Source organism: Acipenser ruthenus, chromosome 47 (genome assembly GCF_902713425.1).
Source record: "Acipenser ruthenus chromosome 47, fAciRut3.2 maternal haplotype, whole genome shotgun sequence".
NCBI lineage: Eukaryota > Metazoa > Chordata > Actinopteri > Acipenseriformes > Acipenseridae > Acipenser > Acipenser ruthenus.
The window spans coordinates 7246063-7269012 of NC_081235.1; the positions used below are offsets into that span (position 1 = coordinate 7246063).

The 22950-nt window shown below is 41.4% G+C and overlaps 2 protein-coding genes across 5 annotated transcripts; one reads left to right on the forward strand and one right to left on the reverse strand.

Moving 5' to 3' along the window:
- The first annotated feature begins 2593 nt into the window (after positions 1-2593).
- LOC117966292 (bone morphogenetic protein 2-like) lies at positions 2594-6349 on the forward strand. The gene is made up of 5 exons (XM_034912101.2): positions 2594-3025; positions 3340-3476; positions 4312-4434; positions 4805-5000; positions 5332-6349. Exons 1-5 carry the CDS (start codon positions 2725-2727, stop codon positions 5748-5750), a joined length of 1176 nt encoding a protein of 391 aa, XP_034767992.2. The 5' UTR covers positions 2594-2724; the 3' UTR covers positions 5751-6349.
- A 424-nt stretch (positions 6350-6773) lies between these two features.
- Positions 6774-21404, reverse strand: LOC117401226 (excitatory amino acid transporter 1). 4 transcript variants are annotated; one of them, XM_059014186.1, is made up of 10 exons: positions 21179-21400; positions 15284-15544; positions 14934-15071; positions 14039-14246; positions 13308-13350; positions 12905-13224; positions 11905-12138; positions 11202-11396; positions 10674-10808; positions 6774-10162 (listed from the first exon to the last, which is right to left on the reverse strand). In XM_059014186.1, exons 1-10 carry the CDS (start codon positions 21285-21287, stop codon positions 9964-9966), a joined length of 1842 nt encoding a protein of 613 aa, XP_058870169.1. In that variant the 5' UTR covers positions 21288-21400; the 3' UTR covers positions 6774-9963. The 4 variants fall into 4 exon arrangements, with proteins under 4 accessions (XP_058870169.1, XP_033857655.2, XP_058870170.1 ...); XM_034001764.3 differs by lacking the exon at positions 21179-21400 and adding an exon at positions 19598-20019; XM_059014187.1 differs by lacking the exon at positions 21179-21400 and adding an exon at positions 17577-17649.
- Positions 21405-22950: the final 1546 nt, after the last annotated feature.

Below are 22950 nucleotides of genomic sequence, written 5' to 3' on the forward strand. Positions count from 1 at the left end.
AACAAGCTTTGCCGCTCCCCACAACTCCCTGCATTGAATAAACACGGTGCACATTTGGCTGCTGTTCTCCAATCCGTTTCTAACAGTTTCAGCTTCTATTTGCACTGCTTATCTGTGGCGTTGTTCTCATTAATTCTGAGATCGACGATAACACAAAGTCAACCCAACGGTACATCGGTGCAGAATCACTGTATGCAAGGCTGTAGTCATTGCTGTGTAAGGTAAACGGCAAGCCGTGCTGTATGCGCATCGCTGTTGTGTATAAATAAACCATTTATGTGCATGCATGAGCCCTTACATTTTTTTTTTCATGATGCAGTTTCCAGTCCCAGATTTTTGGCTCCTGGCTCCACTCCCCTATGTCTAGCTCAGATGCTTTCATATTTTGTCATTAGCTTCCGTATTTCCATCGATCAAAAGTTGATCTGAATTATAGAAAAGCCGCAGAAGCGCATCGTGCTTTCTGCTTTACATCGTTATGTTTCATGACTCGCGGTGACGTGTAATATGTTTTATGGATTGCTTTCCATATTGCTCTGTGTCATTATGATTCGTATGGAGAAGTACTGTTTTAATTCGGCTGTGTCTGGTTCCCATGTAGGAGTCGGGGTTTCATATGAAAAGGTGTGTTTTCAGTTGACTGCTATTATATAAATCAGGTTTCATTACATTATTCACAGGTTGATTAAGATCATACATAAAAGCACGACGTTTAAAGAAGCGTGATACATTTCTCAAGTAGACTTTGTGATTACAAAGATATTAGATAGCGTACTTAACCAAAAAGCGTCTGAATAAAATGTATAGCATCCCTTTATCTGTGCACCACGTTACTGGATCCTCAGCTGATGCCCTATCCTTGCACTATTGCACAGTCTTTGTAGATATAACTTGTTGTAATCCTAACTTGTTGCATCCTAGTTCATATTGTATTAACAGTATTATTTGCACTTACTGTAAACCACATTGTATTATATCTGAATCTTGCATTGTAACCCTGTACTGCCCTGTAACACCTGCAAGTCGCCTTGGATAAAGGCGTCTGCCAATTATTAATATATATATATGTATATATATATATATATATATATATATATATATATATATTTCTCCGAACACATTTACAGATCTCCATTTTAAATTAGAACACCGTATATTTTAAATATGTTTTGTGGTTGTAGCCTACCGAGGCTATTTTGTATTTATAGTCTAAAACTAAATAGTATTAGTTCTGATAGAAAGTTAAAAATAGCTCTTTGGTGTGGGGAAACTCGAAGCTCGTTTCAAAGGGACAGTACCTGAACAAAAGAAAGCTATTAGGCTACTATAGGGATCCCCTAACAAGTCTTTATTCTTCCTAACCGAGACTCGCTGAGGAACATTTTTATTGGTTTCAATTCAATGTATTGTTTTATTTTTTGAGCTGCAGACAATACCGAGTTAGAATTTTAATTTAATCATTCTTATTGCTCGTTATGAAAAATTGTTGTAGACCAACTGTAATTTTTCTTTTCATATTTTAGTCAAATGAATGGATGACACCTATTTTAAACAGAATAGTTTCTATGGTTTTCACAGCCTACCATAGTTTCGTCTTTTGCATATTTTTGTAATGCAACAACAATTTACCAATACCATAACAATTGTATTATTATTATTATTATTATTATTATTATTATTATTATTATTATTATTATTCTTTTAAAATAGCTGTTATTTCATTCAAATATTATTTCATTCAATTACACAGAGAATTGTGAGGGTCTGGAACCAACTCCCCAGTAATGTTGTTGAAGCTGACACCCTGGGATCCTTCAAGAAGCTGCTTGATGAGATTCTGGGATCAATAAGCTACTAACAACCAAACGAGCAAGATGGGCCGAATGGGGCCTCCTCTCGTTTGTAAACTTTCTCATGTTCTTATATATATATATATATATATATATATATATATATATATATATATATATATATATATATATATATATATATATATATGTTGTTTTAGTATGCAATGCTATGCACCCATGACACGCAGTCCTATTTACACAGTGACCATTTCTGCATCAAACCGAGGTCGCAGTGTATTTATAGAGACCTTCAGCCTAACTTTGTTTGACCAGCTGACCAATTCATTTATTAATAGCAACCTATATATTAGAAGGGCCTCTCTGCCGAGACAGTTAGCAGGTGATTTTCCGTATTTAATTCTTAAGGTAATTGGCATTCCTGTAAGACATTATTCTGTTATTTGTCAAGTTAATCGATCCATTAATAAGAAGTTCGCCTCCCGCGGAGCGTAAACTTCCCTCACTGAGATCTCAACAATGGGTCTTATTTTTCACGTTCGCTGTAGAGAAATGGTTCCAAAACCTCCCCTCCCGTTCCTAAAATCGCTCGTAATCGAATGTGTTGAAAACCAACGACTTTAACCCTGCAATTATAATAGGCCCATCCTTAGTTGCTTATTGGACAGTGCAATTATCTCTTACGGGGCCGAAGAGTCGGGTTTCACACCTTGTTAACGCCATATAATCTTTTCTTTACATTCGCTGATTACTGATTTGCATACACAAGTTAATGTCATCTTTACTGTTGTTGTCCTTGGGTCTCAGAGTTGTGGCTTAGATATAAAACAGAGTGGCCGGAGAGGCTTGCAAATCACTTCAAGTCTGGATTTCACGGGAGTATCATCAACATTAGACGGTTATTTTTGTAGGCACCATGTTTTCAGCGGTCTTGTTGTTGTCCTTTTCCTTGGTCAGCGTCTGTCTCACGAGGCCGTCCGCCAATGTCTTGGAAAACGACTCTCTGCTGGCGCACGAGTCCGAAGAAGTAAGGTATGCGGCCATCAAGCGGCTACTGGAAGTGTTCGGCATGGAGGACCCGCCGCACTCCCCGGGGCTCATGAAGCAGCCGCCCCAGTACATGCTCGACCTCTACAACACCGTGGCTGATGTGGACGGAGTTACCAAGGACCCCGACCTGCTCGAAGGAAACACGGTCCGCAGTTTCTTCAATAAAAGTAAGATATGTTTCATTGGACAGTTTACACTTAAATAAGCAACCAAACAAACAAACCGAAGATAATTGTGTTATGGGTGCGTAAATCATACCTTGGATGTATTATTATTATTATTATTATTATTATTATTATTATTATTATTATTATTTATTTATTTATTTATTTATTTCTTAGCAGACGCCCGTATCCAGTTGTTATCTCTTACGGGGCATTTTCTTACAGGTATTATATAGATATCTGCAGGGAAATGTTTGACTGTTCTCCTGTCTTGGTGCGCATTTAATCACACTGCCCTGCTTTCGTTTTTTCTGTAGTTCACGATGAACAGGTTCAGTATCTCTTCAACCTCTCCACTGTGGCTAAGAAAGAGAAGGTTCTGACTGCGGAGCTCCACCTCTTCAAGATGAAACCCCGCGCGACAGCGACATTCACTAGACATCACTTTTGCCAGGTACAAAACTTACATCAATATACAGTACTGCCGTCTCAGGTACTTAAAACAAACCCCAAAACACTTCTTTCAGTGTTCATTAAATGCAGTCATATTTATATGGATTCAACTATTACACTGTACTATGCTTTTTTCAGTTTGAAACATTTTGTTAAAAATATAATATGTGAGATTGTGCTGGGACGATATGTTGGCTATTTTGAACCCATATATCAAGGAATAGAGTTTATTTTGTTTGTATTCCTATATTTGTGGGGACTTCTCTCACTATATTTGTATTTACTATTTCTAACTCCAGTCAGACAAAACTCCACACAGGGTGAAAGTCGACAACAAACTAAATATTTTGGCCATTTCATTATTTTTCTTTTCTTTTTTTTTTTTTTTTTTTGAAGACATGTTTAGTTCTTAAAAACGTGTTTTAAAAAGTGGGGACCTCCCCACAACGTCTTTTTTTCAGGAGTTACCATCTTTGTGGGGACATTTGATAGTAATACCTGACCCCCCCCCCCCCCCACACACACACACATATTGTAGCTAATTATTTAAACAATACGTTTTCAGTTTATCAATTACTTGTGTTCTTTTATATACCTATGTAACTGCAAAAATGAATCTTATCCCAGTTGCATAGAATTTAAATGAGTTTAAATGACCTTTTTTGTGTTCATGTCCTATTATCAACAACCAGAGCACAGTGGGAGTGCGATTAAGTATTCTCATTCCTTATCACATCCCAATTATGCTGAGCAGCGCTCATGAATAACACTATACCCAGGTGTCCTGGCTGCTGGATGTGTACTAGATGTTAATAAGAGCCTCTTTCCTTTGGTAGGTGAGTATCTATCAGGTCCTTGATGTGAACAGCATGAACACCTCCCAGGGCAGGAAGCTGCTGTCTTCCAGGCTCATCCCGATCCATTCCTCTGGGTGGGAAGTCTTCTCCATCACACAAGCGGTAAGCCCAGGATCCTTCCTATAATATTTACATTGACCCATAAGCCATTCCAGCTTGAATGTGAGCCCTTAGCTTCCAGCAAAACTCCTGGATGGGGTCTTGCTGTGTTCTCCCTTCCAATGTAGTAAGAGATGTTTCCATCTGTGTCCCACCCACCTTTTTGATAGGTGGTACATTCCACACATATATATTAAAATTATGTCTCCATCCTAAAATTCTAGGTGATTGCAAATTTTTGTCCATAGCTGTAGTTAATTATATCATTTTGCCTGTTTCACCTGGAGTGGACGAGCCCTCTAGGACTGTGATTGATTGGACGCCCCTACGCTTGATCAAATCTAATTGGGAGTCCCCTGGCTTATTCCTGCAGGTGCGCTCGTGGGCTGTCGATGAGCACAGTAACCACGGCCTCTTGGTGAAGATACGCAACCTGGGGGGCAGCCAGGTGGAGCCCAGCCCGGTCCGCTTCGCCTCAGGCAGGGATCACCACCAGAGCAAGCAGCCCATGCTGGTGCTGTTCACTGACGATGGCCGCAGGACTGCTGCCCTGGAGAGCACTTTGAACGGTAAGAGAGCTTCAGCGTTTCACCAGACTTCAGTAGAAATATTACCAACAGATTATAAGATTGACATCCGTCCTTCAGATGAGACATAAAGCCGAGGTCCTATCGCAAGTGACTCTGCAGCAGCAGCAGTTGTGATGCATAGTTCACCCCCAAGTCTGTAAGTCGCTTTGGATAAAAGCATCTTCTAAATGACAAATTAATAATTAAAATTAGAGCCCTGCTGTAATTGGAACCAATGATAATAGTTTTCTGTAGAAATAATAAGTGGTAAGTTATTGTATTTCTGAAATGTTTTGGCTCGGTTTTCTAACCCCTCTGTTTCCTTTGACAGATCTCAATAACGATGACCCAAGTGTCCCAAGCTCCCCCCAGGGACTGAAGCCTCCTAACTCCCGAAGCGTACGCTCCCTGGAATACTCTGAAGAGGACCGACTTCCCTGCCAGCGTGACCCTCTCTACGTGGACTTCGAGGAGATCGGCTGGTCCGGCTGGATTATCTCTCCCCGGGGTTACAATGCCTACCACTGCAAAGGTTCCTGCCCATTCCCCCTGGGTCAGAACATGAGACCGACCAACCACGCCACGGTGCAGTCCATTATTAACGCGCTCAAGCTGACCAAGGGCATCGAGACCCCCTGCTGCGTCCCAGACAAGCTCTTCTCAATCAACCTGCTCTATTTCGACGACGACGAGAACGTGGTGTTGAAACAGTACGACGACATGGTGGCTGGGAGCTGTGGCTGCCACTGAGACCTCACAGCACCTTTCAGTAGGTAGACGGGTCCCATACAGAGTCAAGCGGCAGTGAGAGGACAGTGAACTTGTAGAAACAACAGCAGGAGTTTCCAAACGCATAGTGACTGCTCCTTCATATCAATTCACTGCACTCCCTAAGGGGTGGAAAATATACATACACTTGCTGTGTATTTATTACATATTGCATATAAAATGGCCCATACATACATGAATGCACAGGGTTTTACCTTCACCTGCGTTCAGAGAAGCCAATATCATATAGAAATATATGTATATGCAATGGACAATTGGCCATTGTGTGGCTAGCCAGATATTATGGCAATCGGCCCTTCAAAGCACATTGGAAGTGGAGAGCATAGCTAGCCTGTCAGGGCAGGATTGCAGTTTAAGTTATAATGTTAGAGGGCTGGGGTGGGGCAGCTGTTTCCTGGTCGTGTTTTTTGTTGCTATGTAAGATATATGTAAATAGGTATTAAAATAATAATATATGATGGGACGGTGAGATCCTTTTAAAATTCTGTAAATGTGTACATTTGTAAATGTAATGACTGGATATTTTTATGGTTAATAAAATAAGCCATAAGGAAACTGAATGCTGCTGTGTGTATATTCCTTCAAACTCAGGGGAAAGGGACACAGCCTTCATGAATGCATGACAGCAAATCTTTCTCGTACTTCTCAGCTGTGATAACTGGCATCTGTTGTGGTTTTGTGTTTTTTTTTGTCTACTTACACCTTGACTGGATGCAGGTGGAACATATGCTTTGCATGTTTCCTTAGCTACTCCCTTGAGCGAAATAGAAGCTCTGCCCTGGTGTTTTCTGTCTGTATGTGGTTCACATTAATGTCTCTACAAGTACCACTGCAGCCGCACACAATAATCATCATTTTTTATAAAGCAGTGTCTTAATTGGTTTACTACATTCTTCCATAGCCGTCGTGTGCATTTTGACAGAAAGCAGGACTTGTTGAAAGTCCAGTTGGTTTACATCGGACAGCAATAAGTTCAAAGCCATTTATTGTCATTTATTTTCACTCCACATAGTAACGTTGACACTTAATAATACAATTTAAAACTCAAAGTCATTTAGACCCGTGTGGAACCCCAAAATAGTAAAACCAACAAAACAAATAGTCAATACCCTCCTCTAATGTCTAGCTTCAGAACACTTCTGAAACAAAGAAACCTTTTTTCAAAACATGCCAACTGGATATAAACACAAATGTGCCACATATATCATGTATTTATTAAGCTTCCTCAAAACAGACAGCTCAGGTGTGGAGATCGGGAGAACCCAGGCAAGTGAACCTTGTAGATCCAAATCCTGAAGGTCTTTCAGCTCTAAACAGTAACCCTGGTGTGCAAGAGAGAACTACCATACTGCCTGCTACTGCAGACGAATTAAATCAGGAAGACATGTAAAAAAAATGGTGTTTTTATAATCGAGATGCAGCAGCCTTTGTTGCCATAGTTACAGAGACAACAGGTTCAATATTCTCATTCCATAAATGTATTTTAAAACAAATATGGATGTAGTGTTCTCTGCTGGTTGCGCTTAACCCATGCTAAAGTGTCCCTTTTGATAAATAATTAATAAGGCAATTTACTACAATTTAAATGGGAAACGTTCGCATCAGGAATTTGAAATGTTGGTTTTGGTCACTGTAGATATTGGGTAGACAGTCACTGCATGCCACTGGCCATATTTAGGAGTTTGTTACAAAGTTGATATAAGTCTGTTTTCTATGATGTTATTTCCTCAGGGAGTGTATTGCTTTTACACCCATAGCTAGCCTGCACAGGATGCAGCCCCTGTACTATGTATACTGTAGGAACCCCCACCCTACTGAGTAAATAAATGGATTAGGAAAAATAATCCACTCATGACTAGGAGCATTGCCCATCAGCCTTCTTTATAGCCCACATAATCCCTTCATTAGTACAGGCTACCCTCGATTTCATTACTACATCCACGCACCCCCACACAACTAAACCACGAGTCTGCTTTGCAACACCTTGCCCAGTGTCTCCACAAACAAGCCCCATGTCACATCCTGGCTGCTAGTCATCCTTGTGCTGTGAAACTGAAAACAGTGACAGACGTTGCACATGAGAAACAATCAACGACTGGTGAAATGCAATCACATGCTGACACGTGTAACTGCAATGCCATTTCACTCAAAATAAGTTAAACACTCACACAAATAAATAAATAACAGTAGTTTATATGTATGATTTTGGTCCTGTGCTGGTAGAAGGAAAATATTGAAAAAAAATGTGTAGTAATTTACTTTTTCAAAATCAAACAGATGTCTGTTCATCAATTAAATAATCAAACGGTTTGCAGATGACCCTGTAAACAGGATGCGGAGACGAGAAACCCAAAGCAGAGCGTGTTTTAAGTTGCTAATCCTGGGACTGGAGAAATGACTTTTGTAGGTAAACAGCCCTCTTTATACAGCAGTAAGCATGCCATTTAAAAGAAGCCTAATTGATAAGCAGGTATATATGATCAACAGCAATACAAGCTGCCCTTGGTGCCTTAAATAGAATGCATCTACAACATGTCTTTGTGCTATATACAATGTATATAGATATATACACGTAGATATTCAACCATACATCCAAAACTACTTCAGGAAATTGTTACACAATACCAATACAAATCTATTAAAATTACAAAATAGGATCTGTTGAAAACACAAGTGCCGTCAATCATGCAATTCAGGTAAACATTGCAGGCCTGATAAGATAGGACTGCAGCATCGCCTTCATCATGTAAGAGAAGGAACAAGAACATTCACTGAAACAATGACCCTGCTCTTAAACTTAGCGGCTAAAAAAAAGCAAAACGCTTCTTTTAACAAAACCACTTCAAAGAGAGGCTCAAACCAGCACTTAAAGTAACAGATAAAAGGCTCTATTACTCTTCAGATAGAGGCAGAGCAGTAATGCACAGAATGCAACATTCAGCTTCAGTAATGCACAGAATGCAACATTCAGCTTCAAACACAGCATTGCAACCTCACTTCTGCAATGTAAAAGCAATAGATATATTTTTCTTAATGGAACAGAACAGTAATGAATTAGGAGTCATGTAACACTTCATTTTGAAGAGATCGTTTTAAAATATATCAAAGGCAATACAGTAAACTTTTTAGACACTACAGAAGTACAGTTTTTTTTTTTTCTATTACAGTAAACCATATAGAGTACATTGTAAAGAAAACATCTGAAAAACCACAGGAAGAAATCCAATGTATCAAGTAAAATTGTGTGATTTTAGTTAATTCTTCCCTCGGCTCAAAAAGTCAAATATTCTGGGTTTTATAAAGATATAAAGTGATGAACTAAAGCAGAAGTAATATATTAGTCCTCTTTCGCAGTGTTTTTGACAAAACAAACTGCTGCACACAAGCCATTACAATACCTTTGAATGTCCACTAGATGGCAAACTTGCTCTAACTTATTTTAACAGTGCGTCTACTACAGTAAAGAGATACTTCTAAATAGAAAAAAAAACAAAATAATTCACCATGACCATGGCCAGGTACTCCATTGGTCTCAGGGTAAATTCCCCCATTCGACCCTTGGCGCCTCTAACCACGGTCGAGGGAGTATCATTTTCATCACTTGTTTAAAACGCTATTGTCAGATGCTTCTGGTATGTGCCGTCTAAACATCTTAGCAGTAAAAGCATTTTTTAAAATCACGGCAGGCAAGCAAATATACAAAAAGGAACACTTTGAATATTTACGAGGTAGATCCACAATAATGATGTTAGTGTCGGGGTGCACTAGAAAGACCAGCGAATGAAACAGGGACAGAAACAGGACAGCAACGCCTGGATCCCATTTAAAACACAGCCCTTCCCTTTGCAGGAGGATCATTTCCTTGAGTACAGCAAGGATATAAAAATACCGGACCAGGGACACTAGCTTGCAGGTTTCAATCCATTCCAGTCTCTTTCTACCCGGGTCCTTCGTTATGTTATTTTAGACGTTGAGAACGGATTTTAATTTTACTGCAGTTTTAAAATGCGTACGCAGCAGTGATTTTAATACTTAAGGACATGGAGCAGAATGGTCAGCCACAGGCCAGCCCCTGTGGGGAATCCGGGATCTGTCGGACAGGCACAGTGTGTTGGCTGTTGTTCTGCTTGTTTCTGACAGGGGCTGGGTGTTGCTGCTCCCCGGAGACAGAGCATCACATCATGGTCTCGCTGTTGCGGTGTTTCTGGGTGTCGCTGTCCTGGCAGATCAGCTGGTAAGGCTTCTCGTTCTCCTCGATGACCGAGTTGCCGATCTCGATGTCCTGGGTCTGCAGTTCTTCCCGGGAGAGGTGCTCTACGATACCGGCTCCGAGCGAGTCCCCCAGGACGTTAGTGGTGGTCCTCAGGCGGTCCCTGCAGTCCCAATGGAAACACCTTCAGGGCTGAAGCACTTTTTATTGTATTAATATATATTCATAATGCATATCACTGCTGTGCCTTCATTAGGGTCCTTTTGTGTGAAACAGGGAACTGTGTGAAACTAGCTGTTTTTTGATAGTGTAAAAATCGTCTGAATATGGATTAAGTTTGGTGAAAATAAACATGTTTAAAACAAGATTCTTGTTTTTTTTTTTTTATAGTACCCAGCACAATTAACCCAGCAGTGTTAGAGGGCTTGGGTAAAAAAAACAGTGTGTCAGCTCTAAGTATTTTACACAGTATTGAACTGTTCCCTGCAAGCAGGATTCTAAGGGGCTTTTAAATAATTCAGTCTATCTATTGGGTGCTATATATCTGGTAGGGAGAATATTTCCTGATGTAAAACTGTTTTCAAATCAAAAAGCTCACATGGGCATCCTTAACCTTTAAGAGTGTGTGTCGACCAGCAGCAAGCTGAGGCCACAGTGACATCACGAGAACTTACAGGAACCAATCCACCGCAAGGATCAGGGTGATGTCCTCAGTCGGCAGCCCCACCGATGTCAATACGATCACCATGGTTACCAGACCAGCTTGAGGGATCCCCGCGGCCCCAATGCTGGCTGCTGTTGCCGTGATACTAAAAAAAAAAAAACACAAGCACAGTCAGAACAATCCTCAGTCAGAATAACCCTTTTAAAAAAATCTGCTGAATGTAATACACTGGTGATGAAATGCACTAGACTCTCCCCACTGGAGGCTACGATATGAACAAAGCTTTAAAAAGTGATTTTTCATTTAGCTTTTTTACATCTAAAAACAACCGGCAATTATTCCGGTGGCCTGATCAACTAGTAGAACTTTTTTTCTGGTGATGTCATATTGAAGAGTGATGTCATATTAAAGAATGATCGCCTCATTGGACGGTACAGCTATAGCCAAAAGTTCTGTAATGTAACATTTCAAAGTCTAACATGAAATACTGAAATACTATTATGGCTTCCGGTAGACTTTTGCGATGCCTCCGGGTTACCTGATGGTTATGATCTGTCCGAAGTTGAGCTCCATGTGGTTGACCTGAGCGATGAAGATGGCGGCCACAGCCTCATAGAGCGCGGTGCCGTCCATGTTGATGGTCGCGCCCACGGGCAGGACGAACCTCGTCACGCGCTTGTCCACTTTGTTATTCTCCTCCAGGCAGCGGAAAGTGATGGGGAGCGTCGCTGAGCTGAAACACACACCGAACCCGGGTTTACAAAGAGCCTATCACTTCATTCGACAGACCGGACTGGTTGAAAGAGGGCTGAAAACAGCTTTTAAAAAGCCAGTGTCGAATGCACTCAGAAATGTGTCGTTTGGTGTGAGCCTCCAACGCATTTCAGGAACGCGTTGGGTGTCACTTTTAGCAGTCTCCCTCCTGAAAGACAGAAAGTTTAAATGGAGTATTCCCAAATCTCACTCATTCGGACCCTCTGACCTCGGCATCTCTGTGTACTGCAATGTGTTTAAATTATAAACAGTCGCTTGCACAAAAGGATCTCAATGAACAGTCTTGTTTTCATCATTGCACGGACCTGTATGTCTCTCTGGGTACAAGACAAGAAAGAATCAAGTGTTTGCCGATAAGAAGCTGAATGAACTTCGAAATGAGTATACAGCTATGGCGAAAAGCTTTGCATCATCCTATAGAATGAACTAATCTTGCTTCATGAAGTCAAAGTTTAGGGCTGTTTTACCTTGATGATGTCCCCAGGGCGGTGATGAGGGCTTGCAGCAGCCCCCCGATGAACAGGTAGGGGTTCTTGCGGGTGACGATGAAGTAGAGCAGTGGAAGCACAAACAAGGCGTGGATCAGCAGCCCCACGATCACCGTGACGGTGTACATCCCCAGCTGCCCGCCCATCTGAGCCAAATCCTTCATCTCCAGGACCTTCCCAGAGATCAGGAACATGATCCCCACAGGAGCGTACCTGAGAGGGGCCATTCAAGGCACAACCACATCAAAAGCAATTCCACCGTTACAATCGCTGTAACTTTCAAACCTAAACTGTTTTTTTTTTTCACGGTCGTACAGGATGTACAGCTTTGGCCAAAAGTTTTGCATCACCTAGAATTTTAGGATTGAGACTTTGTTTAAAAAACCAAAAACTATATGAACAATATCTTTTGTTTGACATCAGGCAATCAAAGAAACTACAAAATGATATTGTAAAAGTCATAATAGCAGTACAGTAATATTTCCTGTTAGATTTCAAAATGACTCATTTTTTTCAATTTCTGTATATGGAAAACTACAAAGCTGTATGTAATTCAACATGTTAACTTAACATTATTCAGCAGGTTTTCATTCGACTTTATGAAGCAAAACTAGTTCATTCTATAGGGTGATGCTAAACTTTTGTCCAGAGCTGTGCTTTGTTAAACCTTGTTTCAACCTAAATACCTGTTAACCAGGTAGAGCTCATTGAAATGTAACATCTCACTTGTTAACATTCTCCCACAAACAGCTTCATTCTGCTCAGTTGGGCCGTACGATCTTTAATTAACTCCTATGTTTTGAAACAGATAAAAAAAAAAAAACATCTGCTAACTTCTAACTTTACAAAACTACAACCAAACAAGTCAAATAATCCGTAGCAGGAGTTTCATAAGTAAAGAGTGGAAGGGAACGCTTTGAACGTACGTCCCAGCGGACTCTGCTGTTTCTAGGTAGATGATAAGCTGAAGAAGGCTTACCATATGATGATTGCCACCAGTCTCATAATGGCCTCATTGAGACAGTCAAAGAACTCCAGCAGCGCCTGGCCTTTCTGTTTCATTTTCCCAATTACCAGGCCGAAGCACATGGAGAACGCCACCAGCCCCAGCGCATTCACCCCATTGGAGGAGCCTGGCCCAGGCACCGCCTCCTCCATTGTGATGGTCTCCTGCATGGTCTGGATGGCCTGGGTGACATTGGCCAGGATGGGTGACTCGGTGGCGTTTGTGGCATCGGTGAAATTCACGGCTGTCCTGACGTTCCTCTTGACAAGCCTCTTGATATACTGGGTCTTGTACTGAAACAGACACAGAGATATAGTTTAGCTTTCTTCTAGACGCGGCAAACTGGGGCTTCTACAGACGTGTTTAAGATTCTTACCTGCTTGAAACAAGCTTCCACCAGGTTTGGAGGGAACATATTCCTTAGGGGGAGACAGGGGGTGTGGGACGAGGGACGGGGGACGGGTGGATGGGGACAGAAACATCGTCAAATAGCAGTCTGTGTTTACATTGTACTGTTAATATTTAATCTCTATAGCACCAAACGAATTAGCTGTAGCTTAAATAAGACTTTACACAAGTAATGTACTGCGCAACATTAAAACAAGTAAAGATTTATAGCCAACCTGGGTTATTCTGTTCATCATTGTGATTTATATAGAGTGGCTGCTTTGAAACTCTGGTACGTCACTGTTTATAAGGCTATCCTTGGTAAAACCCCAAACGACTTTAATAAATTGTTAATTATCTGTAATAGTATTTCTAATCTTAGATCTCAGACTGTTCTAAGTGTTTCCGTTTCTAGTATTCATATTTGGAAAAAAGGCATCCAGTTGACATCTATGTAGTTTTAAACATGTTTTTGTTTTGGCCGATGCTCCTAAATAATTTCTTGCAATTTGATGATCTTGTTTATATTGGTTGTGCTCATTTGAATTTATGTGTGTGTGGGGGAGGGTGTGTTTTTTTGTGTACTATATGCCACCTTCTTGACCAGGTCTCCCTTGAAAAATCTTGTAGTACTTTGCTGGTTAAATACAGGTTAAATAAAGGGGTACATTGCGACTGCAAAGAACATGTCTTAAAAGAATGCACGAAGCCATTGCTGACCGGATGAGGTCCAGGAAGGCGTCCACAGCTTGGATCTGCTCTATCTTGCTCTCCGTCGGGACGGAGCTGTCCCTGTGCCCCTTGCCAGGCCGGATAATCATCACCATGACGATGCCAATGAACACGGCGATGAAGGTGGTCACCATGTAATAAACCACGGCTCGCACCCCCATCTTCCCCGATGCCCTGCTGTCCAGAGAAGACATCCCTGGAGGACAGACAGACAGTTTAACAGGGTCAAATGAGATGACCATCTACTTCAGGGTCCGGGTGGAGGTTTAACCTTTTAAGGTACAAGGGACATATGTGTCCCACAAATAAAAACAATGCCAACTTTCTTATTTTTGCAACGGGGCGCATGCGAAACAGGGTTTCAAATTTGGATCTGGTCATCCAAATTGTCCGTTTCCTCCTCGTGATGTTTGAGTCACTCTCAAATGCATTATAAGAAGGAAAACGTTTCAACAACCACTCAATTCCTTGTGTACCTCAAGGGGTTCATTGATTCAATGAAACAGTATAGAACAGGGCTGGAACAAAGACCAGGAGTGAAAGGGCCAACTTTGGCCATCCCTGCATTAGTGGAACCAGAAGTGTCCCATTAACATGACACCTAAAGGCAACTTTAAAATTCATATTAAATACAAGGTTTACTGCATTAAAAATGACACGCCTCTGTAGACAACTACATAGCTATAGCAATGTCATAAATTTAGATTGCACCCAGACTGTGCTTATGGCTTTATTAACTGCTTCTTGCAGCATAATGTGGGTTTCCTATTCTCTATTCAGTTACTGAGAAACCTCATCCCGTCTCCACTTTCTCTCTGTGGTCTGCCCAGTGCCCAGCAACCCAATGACTTAAATAATGAGCCTATAATAATTCCGGCCTCACCGCTCACAAGACTGGAAACAATGAGCGGCAGGACCAGCATTTGCAGCATCCTCATCAGCAGCTCTCCGGGGAAGGAGAAATACTTAATCTCCCGCAGGGACATGTCGTACCGGCGCAGACCGAAGCCTAATATGATGCCTGAAAAAAATAAAATAAATAAAGCAAACATAGTCCAGTTACTTCATTGATTTGTCATTGGTGATCCGATAAGGCTGTTGTGCCTGATACATGAACATTTTTTAAAAAAAAATCAGATTTTGTTTGGGGCTACAAATAAAGGTTCCTGACATTTCTTCTGCTCTTATGACGAGCTTTGTAACCACCACGAACGCCACACAGGCTCCCATTACCCAGCACGACGGCCGCCACAGTGAGGAGCACGAAGGCGTTCCTCTTGAGGAAGTTCCTGACGCTCTCTCTCGTGATGGAGCTCATCCTCTTCTGAGCTCGGGTCGCCTGCTTCTGCATGGCCTTCTGGAAGCGCTGCACACGGCTCTCAGGGATCCGGCACTTGCTTGCGTCTTCGTTCAGGAAAAGGCTGTTGGAGTGGGTCTGACTCTCGCTCATAATCAGATCCAGCACCTGGTCCAGCAGACACGACTCATGCGAGACTGAGGAGAGAGAAGCAGAGAGTCAGGGTTTTCAACTGAGGATGGATTTATACAGCTCTGGCCAAAGGTTTTGCATCACCTAGAATTTTAGGATTGTGACACAATAAAATAACAAAACTATATGAACATAATTTAGATCTTTTTATTTAACATCATGGGTTTTGGGAATATCTTAGTTCAGGATAGCTTCATACAGTACCCATTATAATACATACGAGAGCCAGAGGCTTATAAAACAGATTACCAATATTCAGAGAATACCGTATTCCTTCGAATTTAAGATGCACTTTTTAACCATTTTTTGCTTCTCAAAAATAGCCTGCATTTTAAATTCATATTGAAATCGCCAACAAAAGACGTGACTACCCGAGTACATAAAACACTAACGTGACTGACTGCCGAGAAAAAACGAAAAAGACTTCACTGCCTGATCTCGAATCATCCATGATATACAGGCAGCCATTTTCAAAGAAGAGTCATTCGCTTCCTGAGGAATTCAAAGACAATTTTTTACAATTTCAGTGTTTCTAACAAACAGTACCAGCTTAGACAGATCGGATATGATGATCAAACCCCCATATTTTTCGACATGCCAAGCAATACCACAAATTGGGAGAAAAACAGGTGTGAGTAATCTCGACTGGAAATGAGAAGCTACGGGAGGTTATTTTGATGTCGTAGTTAGTGGCGCACAGTCATATGTCGTCAAAAATTACGGCTTTTGTTAATTAAAAAAGCTTTGAAATTTGGTCGAGTTCTGGTGATTTTTTTGTGGTGACAAGACTAGGTTGTGAACTGACTTTTCTGCAACCCATGGAAATGATCTAGCTGATCACTGCTTCGAGCACCTCAGTGCAAGAAAAGACACCATTTATAATAACTGCAGCGGCACTTGGAATCAAAAACCATTCCCAACCAATTATAAAATATTTCATGCAGCTCGATAGCTTATCTAGCACTGATGGGGGTCCAATTAAAAATTCAGTAAGGTACATTGTGTTCCTATAGGGGAGAAAAGGCACACTGACAGTCATTCGAAATTCTGTTTCATGCATTCAAGGATGGTATTAAATATGCATCAATATCTCAGCCACACACACGCTGGTGATATGGCAGAAAATGCGCTGAAAATGAATTCAAAACAGAACAAAATGTCGAGACCACCAAATTCATGTCACCTATGACCTGAGACAGGTTGTCGCCCAGGCTGTGGGAGCATAGTGGTTTGAGATGCCAGGTGGTGGCTGGCAAACACAGGCAGACGAGCGTTTCATTGTGACCCTTTGCAGATAACAAGCGTTGACCTGCCAGTGCTCCAAATGGGGTTCCTACCTGTTGGCAACAGGTGGCCTGTGAGGGTGTTCTCCAGCAATATGGCTGGAACAGTATTTGGGTTACATTTAGCAGCTCTGCCATGATAGGTTAAGATGATGGTCTACAGTTTTCATATATTTATTTCTGACGGTCGGCTGTGCTTGTGATTCCAGTTCCTTTGAACCACTGAATGAGCGTTGAGCCATCCCCGAACCTGATTTAATGAATCAAAATGGGCTTAACAAAATTCCTTAAAAAAAATCCTTAAAACATTGATCGATCGATAGATAGATAGATAGATAGGTAGATAGATAGATAGATAGATAGATAGATAGGTAGGTAGATAGATAGATAGATAGATAGATAGATAGATAGATAGATAGATAGATAGATAGATAGATAGATAGATAGATAGATAGATAGATAGATAGATAGGTAGATAGATAGATAGATAGATAGATAGATAGGTAGGTAGATAGATAGATAGATAGATAGATAGATAGATAGATAGATAGATAGATAGATAGATAGATAGATAGATAGATAGATAGATAGATAGATAGATAGATAGATAGGTAGATAGATAGATAGATAGTATATAAATGATGTAGTCTGTGCCAGATTTTAATTAAATGATTCAATATCCACTGCACAAAATAGTGTCTTCATTAAGAAAGCTTACTACAGTGGTGCCAGCTCCCAAGCCCTGGGTACTCACCACTCATGGTCCCAGTTTCCTGTGCTCCCCAGTTCCCACTGAACTCTAATAATCCTGCAGTGTTTTCCTTCAGTCAGAGGGACTTGAGCCAAACTGAGACCTGGCGCCTCTGCTCAGCCCTGATAGCCCACCAGACATGAAAGGACTCTCGCATCGCCCTCCCCTGACCTTCAAGAGCACCATCCAATTCCTCTCCCGGAGAGCACACGCTGGGCACACGACAACAAAGTAACTGCCCAGACACCGCTGTGTCGTGTCCCCCCCCCCCCCAGACATCCAGCTCTGCAGCCCTGCGGCTCACCCAGCACCTCCCGACTCTACCACACTGGAATAAGAAGTGTGCTGCTGTATATTTAATACAGCTATTCAGATAAAGAATATAGAGCCATTGAATGTGTTATTTCCCAGTTCTTTGGGCAGCATTGAATCAGGTTTTGTCTGGAAATTGGGCGCCATAGACTCACGCTACAAAGGACATATTGTGTGCAATATTTACCCACAGCGCTCAACCACAGCACTCAAGCATTTGAAATGTCCAGACGTTTTTCGGGACAGATCACATGGGGAACAGCTTCAAAACATTTCATCTTTGATTAGGAATCGATAAGCGATATTAATTAAGGAAGATCAAAATCACGAATAGTGCTCTAAATCATTGTTAAAGAAGCCACTGACAGTCTAGACCATTTTCACGAACGTTAACGTTTTGCAAATGAGGTCTGTCATGTAAGCATTGGACACTGTCAGGGTCAAACACACCAAATCTCACAAATCTGCCAAATAGATGGAGGCAAGTCTGCTTCAGATACAGAACAACAGCCCCCATCAGTGAATCAGAGGGACAGCCTTCTGAACCCAGACAGCAAAGGAACTGAAACCGTCACCTTAGGAGGATTTTGCAGCGAGATGAAGGGGAATGAGGGATTACACAAAAAGCTGCAAGAGAAATTCCTACTGACCACAACAACAAAACAGCAGCCGTTCACAGAGGAGCTGCAACGCAGGGAAATCAATGCTCGCTTGATTATTTATTTTGATGTATTCATTTATCTCTGGTATTATTTGTAAAGGAAAGGGTACCACTACCAGTGAGCGAACCACAAGCATAGGAAGCATTCCACTTTACATTTTATGCACTAAGTACTATACAGTAAATTCAATAAAGTGACCTTTTTATGAGTTTATTGCACAAGAAGTATGAAAGACCTCTGTTTCAGACTACAGACAGGATTGGTTAACGGCAAAAATAGTACATGGCAAATCACAGATTACACACACACACACACACACTCACACAATACAGCCCTGTAAATGTTCACAAACTGTAAAGGCAGGTAGTGCAGATGGCCAGGTATCCCAATCACAAACGCTACATAGGGACCTACTGTACATTAAGCAGTGCGTAGCTCTCTGGGAATGAATAGGAACCCTGCTGGGTTGTTGACTGGAGGGAAGTCCCTCAGTGTGGGCTCCTCACTCTGTGACTAATGGTACAAGGACTGGTGAGGTGGCAATGTGCTGAACATTGCATCCCCAACACTTTAGATTGCTCAGGCATTATTTGGAGTTTGCTGTCTGTCAACATATGGTTGCACTGTTACAATAAGGGAATTAAGAAGTTATTTCACATGCAAGTTCACCTTAATAAAGCTGACTGTGGTAAAAGCATGGTAAAGTGTAATAAAGCACAGTAAAGCATGGAGAAGGCAAGCATGGTAAATAATAATAATAATAATAATAATAATAATAATAATAATAATAATAATAATAATCATCATCATCATCATCATCATCATCATCATTATCATCATCATAATCATCATCATGGCAAACCTTGGTAAATGCATAACTTAAGAAAGGGAAACTGCAAAATTAACGTGCAAATTATAGTAAACTGTCCAAAAAGGTTCAATTACATTATCAGCATTTGAATAGACAGCAGTTTACTTTTAGATCAATCACCGCAGCGTTACCTTGTTGGTTGAATAAAAATAAAAAAAATGATTTTTGTATTTACTTACCGTCTCTGTATCAAAACGTTGCAGAAGCAGTCTGACAGAATCTGGTTTTGTTCTGTTGTTTTTTTCTTAGAAAATTCTTCTCCAACTCCCCCAAAAACTCCCTGCCAGCTAAAAGGGAACGTCCAGTAATTGCTTATATTAATATTACAAATAAACTCTTTTTGATTTTTTTTGTATCTTTTTTTAAAGAAGATAAGTATTGCTCTCCCTCCTCTAACTGCGTTAGTACCCCAGCTCTCGATAGAAAACGCCTCGTAAAGGAAGGGCGCATGCGAAGGAAGAGGATTTGAAGAAACGCTTCTTCAGAATTTCCGTGCAGGGAAAGGACGGAGACACCCGCCGTCTATCCGCGTGCGCTCTGCAGACATACCAACAGCATAGCAATGAGCTGTGTTAACGCTGTTTCAATCGTGTAGGAGGTTAGCATGCGATAATGACGGGAGAACCGCCAGTGTGATACGAAGCAGCCATTTACAATTACATATTCAAATTCCCACTTCACTCTGGTCCAGCCCGACTTCAGAATTAGAAAAGTGGTTTCTTACTGCTTTCGGATAGTACATTACATATATGCGTGTATAGACTATATCAGTCTGTTTTCATAAATAAAATGCAGTTTGCCATTCATGAAACGACTGGCTAGAAAAGCTTTATGAATACTATAGTTTATTAACAACATCATTTTTTCTTTTAATAAGAAGGAAAGCCGTCCTGTAGTAATATTAGGAACCCATTCATTTGATGCCACAATCAATTCAAACCCTTACACGACTTTTTTTGAACGCTATGTAAAAGCTGCATCTCCCTGCTGCAAATCAGTTATAGTCAAGATAGCAAATCTGAGGCGATTGCATGGCAATTGACTCAGCCAATTACTATACTTATTCTTGAATAAATAGTAATTCTAGAAAACTTTGCTGCAGCCTCTAGCTAGGTGGACACCTAGAATCAGAGCTGGCCTGGCCGCCCAGGATGGTACAACAACCGATTGACAGTGATGTGGCAGGTGTTTCTAATTTGATCTCCCGCTTACATTATGCCAACAGCATGGATGAACTGAGTGGGAAGTGAGCCGGGGGCCAGGAGGTGGTAGGCTCCATATTCCATTCCCATTACCATGGCAACCTCAGGCACACATGTATTTTTTGCGTGGAATGGTTCAAGCCATGGCTTTGCCGTTAGTTCTCTGGGGGAAACGGTATTGCTTTTTCTATGTATATCTGCCCACGCATCCTCCTACAAATCTTCTCCAAATCGTGATTGACCGTGATCAATTTGCATAACAGGTTGGTACATTATCTCCCATTAAAGTTCTGAAAGCGTTTCCAACTGCGTTCCTCGAGAACAAAGACGCTTTGCGTTTCCGTCCAAGTTCACTAGAAGTTGGATTGGATTTTTCCCAAGCAGTGTTATATTAAATATTAACACAACGTTAAAATGATGACCTAACACTAATCTTTCATACAGTTTTATAATGGGATAATATCCAGCATCTATATTAATAATCCAAACAGGTGCGCTCTGTTTATTAATCTGGCATGTTTTGGTATTGATATTAACATCGCTACATGCATTACAAACCTGTGGAGGAAGCAAGCCTGCAATGTTGCAAGCTAACCAGTTGGAGGGTGGCATTATTTAGACTATTCCATCCTGACCTGAGTTTGAATTTGTATTCAGTGTTTCCCATTCATTCCTCAGGCTGTGTATAAACTGTTAAAGTGACGTCGCTGTTTCTTAGCGACAGGTGTCTCTCCCACAGCAGGTGGCCTTTTAATGAAGCGTGCTGCGTGGGTACCTAACGAGGCACTGTCAATTAAACCCGCAGCCCTTCATTTAAGAGAACAAGACTGATTAACACAGAACACCCACACACAAAAACGCATTCACCAAACCTGCTGGATAATTGCATTTAATATGCTCTCCTCGTTCTGCCTGTCGATCTGCTAATCTCTGTCTATCTGTCTATATCTAATCCCTTAATCCCATGCTTTTACTATATGATTGTACAGTAGTTATCTATCACTCTGTCCATCTAAATGTCACCTTCATTGACACTGACTGCCTACGTGTTTATTTTCAATGCTCCTACTAATACCGAAATACCTGCCCCGTTCTGGATGAAGCTGCTCCTGATCCGCTCCACTGCACGGCACCGCTTGGTTAAGAGATACCCAGCAGAATGCACTGAGGGTCGGGCAAAGTTCTGTGCTGACAGTGGGAAGCCAGTTTCTGATAGAAGCTCGGAGCTCCACATCTTGCAATTGGCGCGCTGCATAGTTTATTGCCTGGCGGTATAGTTTGCGAGTCTGGCTGCCTACCAACGAATAAGACATTTGCTATTCGCTTGAACTAATGGCAAAACTGGGGCGCATGTTAATTTGGCTCAACAGTACCGGTATATGGTGAATGTCCATCAACACTGTACAACGCCTAGTCTTAAGTTTAGTCATAAACATCAACTACTGTTCCTTAAGGGGTTTCTGGCATGCCCGAAATAACGATTTTGTAATTTTATTTATAGAATTGCATGCTGTAGCCTAAGCCAATAAGCACAAGGGCAAAAGGGGAGGTGAGGGAGGAGGCACTAGCTGGGGTTATCAACAGTCATCTTCTTGTGCTAATTAGGCTGTGCAAAGAACGTCTTGCCATTGTGGCTTTTTTTAGACAATGGCTTTGCAGGCAGTCTGTAGGGGTGGAAAGACTGTGCAACTGGGTTTCAGGTCTGGGCGTTAGGCTACTGTCTGCTGTATCCCTTTGAACAAGTCGTTATAGAGCTAAATCGTATTACCTCATCTGACCACCAGGGGTCAGCAGTTTCCCCTAGAGATTTGTTACACAACATCTGTATTAACGGACACCCTGAGCAGAGCCAAAATCTGCGTTTAACAGCCAGTGAGTTCGGATATTGAAGGATGGCACTTGAATAAGCAGCCACATATCTGTGTGCACCGCAGAGTCAGGGCACTACTATACTTTTAACCCAGTTAGCCAGGACATCAACAGCACTGACGTCGTTGTCTGAAATGAAGACCCGTTGTTCCTCACAGTTCTGTATGTCACGTGAGGCAGAGAAAAGAATACTTACATGGCCAATAGTACTGTAGCAGCGTTTACAGCCTAATAAAATAAGCATCTACAATACCAGAATTAGCTTCCTATCTTGACTATCATTACCCTGTTGTGTGCATTAGTTTAGATAATCTATACAAGGTGGGTTTATTTAAGGCAGCGGTGTTCAGAACAGTCTATTTCAGATCAATCTTGGAGTACAACTCCCCTCCGCACTCAATTAAAAAAATATTAATTATGACAGCAAAAGGCCAAGGATAGGGTGAGTCTAAAGTGAGCCG

What these genes read in the sequence shown, in the direction of transcription:
- LOC117966292 (XM_034912101.2), top strand. Translation starts at nt 2,725, where the DNA reads ATGTTTTCAGCGGTCTTGTTGTTGTCCTTTTCCTTGGTCAGCGTCTGT. An exon ending in CCGCAGTTTCTTCAATAAAA is followed by an intron (nt 3,026 to 3,339) that starts GTAAGATATGTT and finishes TTTTTTCTGTAG; the next exon opens with TTCACGATGAACAGGTTCAG. An exon ending in TCTTCTCCATCACACAAGCG is followed by an intron (nt 4,435 to 4,804) that starts GTAAGCCCAGGA and finishes TTATTCCTGCAG; the next exon opens with GTGCGCTCGTGGGCTGTCGA.
- LOC117401226 (XM_059014186.1), bottom strand. Translation starts at nt 21,287, where the DNA reads ATGGGAAACACTGAATACAAATTCAAACTCAGGTCAGGATGGAATAGT. An exon ending in CAGGCTTGCTTCCTCCACAG is followed by an intron (nt 15,545 to 21,178) that starts GTTTGTAATGCA and finishes CTCTCTCCTCAG; the next exon opens with TCTCGCATGAGTCGTGTCTG. An exon ending in TGTTTCCAGTCTTGTGAGCG is followed by an intron (nt 14,247 to 14,933) that starts GTGAGGCCGGAA and finishes TCTGTCCTCCAG; the next exon opens with GGATGTCTTCTCTGGACAGC.